Source organism: Alosa pseudoharengus, unplaced genomic scaffold (assembly GCF_046254945.1).
Source record: "Alosa pseudoharengus isolate Yale_2024_CS ecotype anadromous, Long Island Sound unplaced genomic scaffold, YU_APseudo_1.1 YU_APseudo_1.1_scf_24, whole genome shotgun sequence".
NCBI lineage: Eukaryota > Metazoa > Chordata > Actinopteri > Clupeiformes > Clupeidae > Alosa > Alosa pseudoharengus.
Window position 1 is genome coordinate 12,246,282 of NW_027468689.1, and position 7,500 is coordinate 12,253,781.

The window sequence follows — 7,500 nt, forward strand, 5'->3', positions numbered from 1 at the left end:
CTGATAGATTAGATGTTTAATGAGCCACCACCTCTCCAGAGGAGAGAAATGAAATGCTGTATTTAAATATGTATTTATATTAATATTGGATTTATGTGTTTACATTAAGGGCAATTCCATGCAAAGGTCATCCTTACCATGGAAAAAAGTTGTGCATACGCAAATAGAACTGTTGTTAAAATCTTCATTTAGGTCTATATTTTATTGTTTGTAACTGATCTGATTGAATTTGATGGAGAATGACACTCTTTTTACATCATAAATATGGTGTGCAACCATACAGAAACAACATTTTTCACATGGTAATATTATACATATTTAAAAAGTGGATAAATGAACCCAAGGTTCAAACAAATGGTGTCATTTGACAAATTCCAGATTGACAAGGGAATGGTAGAGCAATGTCTATGCTCAGCTTGCATTTAAGAGCACAACTCCTTACATTTGTAAGGCTTTTGTTTTTAAGTCAGCAAGTTCCATGGCCATGTCACATCCATAACGTTTTATAGGAAAAGTTTATGCTACACATACAGTGTTGATGCGACAATGTCCATAGTGTCTGTGCAAAGCTGATTTATATCAATGTAAAGTGTGATGACCAAATTGTGCCCCTTTTTTACTTTTAAAACCTTTAATGGTGCGTTATGGATGTGACGTTATGGATGTTACATAATGTGAATTTACAAGACTGGGGACTGGGGATTATACCTCAAAGCCGATAAAACGTCTATTCTGGTGGCATGTCAGTTTCAACACATTTCACCTTAGTGTTTACAATTGACATTTCAAAGAATATTAGGTTGATCAAAACCACAGGGAGGCCTTGCCTAACCATTAGCAAAACAAACATAATATTAAAATACCTCCAGTGATTAGCCTAGCCATAGCCTATTTTCAAGTGGCCTAATAACGAAAATCTGAGCGATTATCTTCCTGTAACTGTCATACTGTTGTTGTACAGTAACTGGATTATCGTGTTAGCTGGTGAAGATGGCTGACTTTGCAGCTGGAGTTAACATAGCAACCTCCTTCTGTTGCAGATCTGTTCAGCCTGCCGTTCACGTCTGCTTAACACAGTTTAATTTTAAATGTGACGCGATATGCCATCATTTGAAGTGTTAGGTCCTCTGTAGCTAATACCCACAGAGTAACATGAGTAAGGGCAGCAATAAACTAGATGTACCGCATAGCGGTACAAAATATGACCGCCTCTCAGTCCTGCATATTCTCTTCGCAAAAATAAATCATGCTTGTCAATTTGTCTCCATCTCCTACTCCTGCAACTCATGTGCATGTAAATGAGTGTGTGCATATGTGAGTGTGCTTTTGTTTGTGTGTGTGTGTCTGTGTGTGTGCATGTGCGTATGCGTGCCTGTGTTTGTGTGTTTATGTGTGTGTGTGTGTGTGTGTGCATTTGCATGCGCACATGCGTATGCGTGCCTGTGTGTGTGTTTATGTGTCTGCATTCATGTGGGTGGGTGTTTGTGCGTGTGTGTGTGTGTGTGCTTGCCAGTCTGTATGTGTTTATGTGTCTGCATTCATGTGGGTGGGTGTTTGTGCATGTGTGTGTGTGTGCGCTTGCCTGTCTGTATGTGTGCGACTGTGCGTGAGTGTGTGTGTGTGTGTGTGTGTGAGAGATTACATGTGCGTGTGTGTGCATGTGCGTGTGCATGCTTTATGTGTGCAAATCACAAATGATTGGGTATGGGTTAGGTTGATGCTGGCTCTTGAGACTAACATACCATAAATATTTTGTCATCTTGGGTGCAACGGTTGAGGTAGGGCTAGTTATTTAGGGGAGTGGCCACCAAGTTTCATGTTCCCTGGTGTTTCTGTAACCCGGGAATCACTGACCAAATTTGATGACGGTAAAAGAAAAAAATAAATGTCTTTTCTATATTTTGAATGACTTGTCCTGATTCTTCCTGTGAATCTTAGTGGGCTGAGGAAGCAATAATTTCATCGCTAGTTTTTCATGATTACTATTTCAATTGTTTCATATAAAAATTCACTACTTTGTTATGTGTTTTATGTAGTTTGTCGAGGACTGGTTCAGACACGTCACATCCATAACGTGAAACCGTCACATCCATAACGCCAGTTTTTCCTACATAATGCATTATGAAAATGATGCATAGTTTCAAAAACACACTTTTTGTGTTCATTCAAGTCTCCTTCATGCTACATATATCATAGTTTCGGCAGTTTCCTTCAAAATTCACAGAGTTTGTACAAAACATGTAATCTCTCACAAAAGTGTGTCCATTTCATGTCACATCCATAACGCTGATAAAATGCCTTGTATTCTTAGGATGAAATTGATTATATGAAATTTGAGGATTTCTCAGTATTCAGAGGACAGAGGTTACATTAAAAGTTATGCAAATGAATTCACTGATACTAATTTTGCCCCCACTCTAAGGCATTTTGTTTACCAATATGAGTCCAATTGTCACATCCATAACGCTGGAACTGCCCTTAATAAAGAATGACTGTATTTATTCACTGTATATTAAAATATAGGGCTCTAATTGAAATGACAGGCAAAAGTAGGAGTACTGAGCTGGTTAAGGTCTTGCCCATGGTGTGAAATTAGCAAACGGATTTTGCGGAGTTCTTAAATTAGCTTTAATTAGACTTAAAACATCATTGAGATCTGGGCCCGTCATGTCAAACTGGGCTGCAGTTCTCCTGTGGTTCCATCAGCAGGACAAACCACAACCCCCGCAATCATAAACCATCCGCACTGTGCTGTCAATCGCTTCAGAGAAAAGTACCTGTTAAATGAAATGACAGTTTACTGTAATCTGCATGGGCCCTTTCACACCATCTACCACTGGCCTGTACCCTAGCCCTGGTTTCCAGCACTGTGTGTGAGCAGTGACTACTCCAGTCCTGTGTGTGTGTGTTCGTGTGTGTGCGTAGTGAGGACTCCTGTGTGTGTGTGTGTGTACCCTAGCCCTGGATTCCAGCACTGTGTCTGAGCAGTGACGACTCCAGTCCTGTGTGTGTGTGTGTGTGTGTGCGTAGTGAGGACTCCTGTGTGTGTGTGTGTACCCTAGCCCTGGATTCCAGCACTGTGTCTGAGCAGTGACGACTCCAGTCCTGTGTGTGTGTGTGTGTGTGCATGGAGCGAGGACTACAGCCCTGTTTCTCTTTTCTCAATGGGTTTGTGCTCTGCCTCAGCCTCCCTCTAGGGGGCGACAGCAAGCTGATGCAGGGATGCTGTGGTCTAGACAAACCATTGGGAATCTGGGCAGCACATTCAAGACTCCACACACCACAAGTCTTTTTTTTTAAAAAAAGCTTTCAAATGTTTTATTTTTTTATACAAGACTCTTTCAGCAAAAAGATGTACATTTTGTTAACGGCTATTTTTTTGCATTATAAATATCAAAGTGTAGTGTACGTCGTTTTAGAAACCTGCCACTTACAAGAGTTTGTATAGTGGAAGAGAGCAAACCTTCACATAAAAATCAAGCAAAACATCAAGCAAAGAGTTACATGTGTTTTTTTTTTTTTTAATTACAAACGCATTGCTGTGGCACCTCACGCCAAATATCCTCAGAGCCTCTCACACCAACCCAAGAGTGTGTGAGTGTGTGTGTGTATGTATGCATGACTTTCAACTTCTCAGCAGAGTTGAAAAAATGGGGGCAGCTGCCGTGAGCAGTTTAGTGTTTTCCAGGAGGCACAAAAACTTGTTCATGAATCTTCCAGATGATTCTGAAGGGGCCATGATGTCCGGAATACTTTTGAAATCATCCGGAGAGAGCAAGGCTCTGGTGTCTCTCTTAATGTGTGTGCGTCTTTGTGTGTGTGTGTGTGCTTTGTAAGATGGTCTTGCCCTCACTCACTCACTCACTCACACTCTCTCTCACACACAGACACACACGCATTCTGCCTTTGATTGTGTGCCTAAAAAGGGCATTTCACTGTGTGTGTCTGTGCATAGAGTGGGATTCAGATGAAGCCAGGTCATGGTAATGAACATAAACTCACTAACTGTGTGTGTGTGCTTTAGACTAAAGGCTCTCTTAACGAAATAATGTCTTGTGTTACAGTCTCAAACTCAGTCATTTTAAGTAGCACAAAAATCCACCATGAAACGCCCTTGAAACAGGGGCCTACATCTAACTTTAAAACCAAATATTTATCCATAAATATCTCTTACAAAAACAAGCTAACAAAAAAAAAGGCCAAACAGCAAAAACTCAGAGGTGACAAGCATGACGTCAGCCATCACTGTATAAAAATAGATCAGCTTTATCTGCAGGGAGACACAGGCATGCCAAGGTCAGCTGGGCTGGACAGAAGACGACGTGTGATTGGATTGGTTGGACTGTACAGAAGATGACGTATGATTGGTTGGCACTGCAGAGGGCAGGAGAGAACGGAGCTCCTTGACCTCTGTGATTAGAGTTCAGAGGTCACCTGGAGGTCGTGTGTCGCTCTGCACGTGTGTACGTGTGTGTGTGTGTGTGTGTGGGGCGGGGGGGGGGGGGGGGGGGCGGGCGGTCCCCAGCGCTGTGTGCTGTGGTTGTGCTTTCTTTGTGTGTGTGTGTGTGTGTGTGTGTGTGAGAGACTTCAAGTGTGTGTGCGCGTACAATAAGCAAACACCTCATTGTATGTGTGTGTACATTTAGCAGTCAAACTCATTCTTCTGACTAGACAAAAATGTTAGAAGTTTGTCTACTTCTGTATTCCAATATCAAAATGAGCTACAGTACTATGAACAGCGCTAAAAACATGCGTGTGTGTGTGTGTGCGTGCGCGTGTGTGTGTGTTTTAGAATCTCAATATCACCATATGTGCATTCTTTTTCTTTCTTGGTTGGCATTTTTGTGTAACATCATCTGAGTCCATTCAAGAGTGGTGTGTGTGTGTGTGTGTGTGTGTGTGTGTGTGTGTGTGTGTGTGTGTGTGTGTGTGTGTGTGTGTGTGTGTGTGTGTGTGAGTCTACTGCAGCGAGTCGCTGTGCCCCAGGCCCAGCCTGGTAATGTTGGCGTCGGACAGGTCTGTGTGATCTTCATCGTCTGATTCGGCTGAGTCATCTTCGCTATGGCCACCGAGCATCACCTGCTGCACGGCCAGAGTGGCCCCGTCCGACGACAGAGACTGCAGCCCGTCCTCTCCCACCGCCACCATGGTGCCTGGGACACACACACACACACGCACACACACACACACGATGAGGTAATACTGTATGAGTTCTTAAGAATGAAAGTACATTGCTTCTTAATGAGCCCAAGGGACCTGTGGATTATTTTGCTTGCTGTAACTCTAACCACACACACACAGACACACAGACACACACACACACACACACACACACACACACACACACACACACACACACGCTTGAACTGAAGTGATCATGACAGAACATCACAAATTAAACCTAAAAACTCACACACACACACACACTTCACTTCACACACACTCACACCACAACCACAGACAGACACACAGACACACACACACACACACAGATCAGAACTAAAATACTCTCACACACACTTCAACAAATCAGAGACTCTGAGACTCTTAATAACCCACAGGCTGTCATCACACTATGGCTCCTCAAACACACACACACACACACACACACACATACACGTACCATCAGCCATGGTAACGTGTTGCTGGGCAACCCCCGAGGCGATGGAGTCGGGCCAGAAGCGCTGGAGTGGGCGGTTCTGGGGTGGCTTCTTCTTGCTTTTGGGCGTTTCTGATTGGCTGGCGTCCAACATGGGCTGCAAGATCCGCCTCCGAGCATTTATGAACCTATGGGAGTAAAGCAGAGTTAGCTTTCAGCCAATCTGCATCTTGAATGATGGAGCAGCAGCTAATGGAAACGTGGAGACAAATTTGGGGGAGAGAGACTTACCAGTTGTTGACTTGCAGGAGGGTGAGGTTCGTCTGAGTAGCGATCTGCTTCTTCTCATCTTCAGTGGGGTAGGGGTGCTGCAAATACACACAGGTTAGGTTAGGTTGAGTAGTGATCTGCTTTTTCTCATCTTCATCTACACACACACACACACACACACACACACACACACACACACTAATCCCACCATTCAATCCACACAGCTAACTAATCCCACCATTCAATCCACACAGCTAACTGAACCTCACCACTGTAAGAACCCAAACTGTCTGCCACTTCACATTTCATACTACAACTATTAGTTGACGTGACTGCGAAGTGACAGCTTTCGCGCAGGTGTGTGTGTGTCCTCACTCACCCCAATGTGCTGGAAGAGCCATGAGCGCATAATGTTGGTGGAGTGTGTGTGTGTGTGTGTGTGTGTGTCGTCTCACTCACCCCGATGTGCTGGAAGAGCCATGAGCGCATAACGTTGGTGGAGTGTGTGTGTGTGTGTGTGTGTGTGTCGTCTCACTCACCCCGATGTGCTGGAAGAGCCATGAGCGCATAACGTTGGTGGTGTGTGTGTGTGTGTGTGTGTGTGTGTGTGTGTGTGTGTGTGTGTGTGTGTCGTCTCACTCACCCCGATGTGCTGGAAGAGCCATGAGCGCATAACGTTGGTGGTGTGTGTGTGTGTGTGTGTGTGTGTGTGTGTGTGTGTGTGTGTGTGTGTGTGTGTGTGTCTTCTCACTCACCCCGATGTGCTGGAAGAGCCATGAGCGCATAACGTTGGTGGCGTGTTTGGGCAGGATGCCCCTCTTGTTCTTGGACGAACCTTCATCCTGACTGAAAAAGCTCAGGTCCTGGTTCAACTGCAGTTGAAGCTGTACACATACACACACACATAAATAAAAATGTAATTTTGTATGTGCACATACATACACACTCACCTGTACACAAACACAAACACGCATAGACACACACACACACAAACACCAATATGAATACAATAAATACAAAGCTTGTAAAATAATGTGTGTGGTGTGTGTGTGTGTGTGTGTGAGTGCATGTGTGTGTGTGTGTACTTACCTGTGTGTTCTGGATGCGTATTGTCCCAGGAGAGAGAGCTTGGGTCACTACCTGTCCTTGTGGTGTGACGACTGTGACAGGTTGGTACACCGTTCCACCTGATGGGGTAAACACATACACACGCACACACACAAACCCACACAGGTTAAGTATGTGAACAAATAACTGCAATCTTGAACTGTGTCTGTGAGCGTGTCTGTGTGTTAGTGTGAGTGTACATGTGTGAGTGTGTCTGAATGTGTGAGTGTGTCTGAATGTGTGTGTGTGCACGTGTGAATGTGTGTGTGTGTGTGTGTGTATTGTGTGAGTGAATGTGAACAGCTGCAGCAGTACCTGAAGGAGACGTATGCCACTGTGACATACCTGCCACCATCTGTGCGGGGTTGACTGTTGTCACGGTAACATTGCCTTGCTGAAGGGCTGAGGCAGGAACCATAATGCCCTGAGGACTGAGCGTGCCTGTGAGCGAGCTGGGCGTCTGACACACACACACACACACACACACACACACACACACACACACACACACACACACACACACA

At 44.4% G+C, this 7,500-nt stretch overlaps 1 protein-coding gene across 1 annotated transcript in view; it reads right to left on the reverse strand.

Moving 5' to 3' along the window:
* Positions 1-4,512: 4,512 nt before the first annotated feature.
* Positions 4,513-7,500, reverse strand: part of pknox1.2 (pbx/knotted 1 homeobox 1.2) — a 9,831-nt gene continuing 6,843 nt past the window's right edge. Inside the window, exons 6-11 of the mRNA XM_076303178.1 lie at positions 7,292-7,436; positions 6,959-7,056; positions 6,625-6,753; positions 5,891-5,967; positions 5,624-5,787; positions 4,513-5,153 (exon numbers count right to left, since the gene is read on the reverse strand). Of these exons, the coding sequence (XP_076159293.1) occupies positions 4,960-5,153; positions 5,624-5,787; positions 5,891-5,967; positions 6,625-6,753; positions 6,959-7,056; positions 7,292-7,436 (807 nt within the window). The 3' untranslated portion in view covers positions 4,513-4,959. The remainder of the gene's footprint in view (positions 5,154-5,623; positions 5,788-5,890; positions 5,968-6,624; positions 6,754-6,958; positions 7,057-7,291; positions 7,437-7,500) is intronic.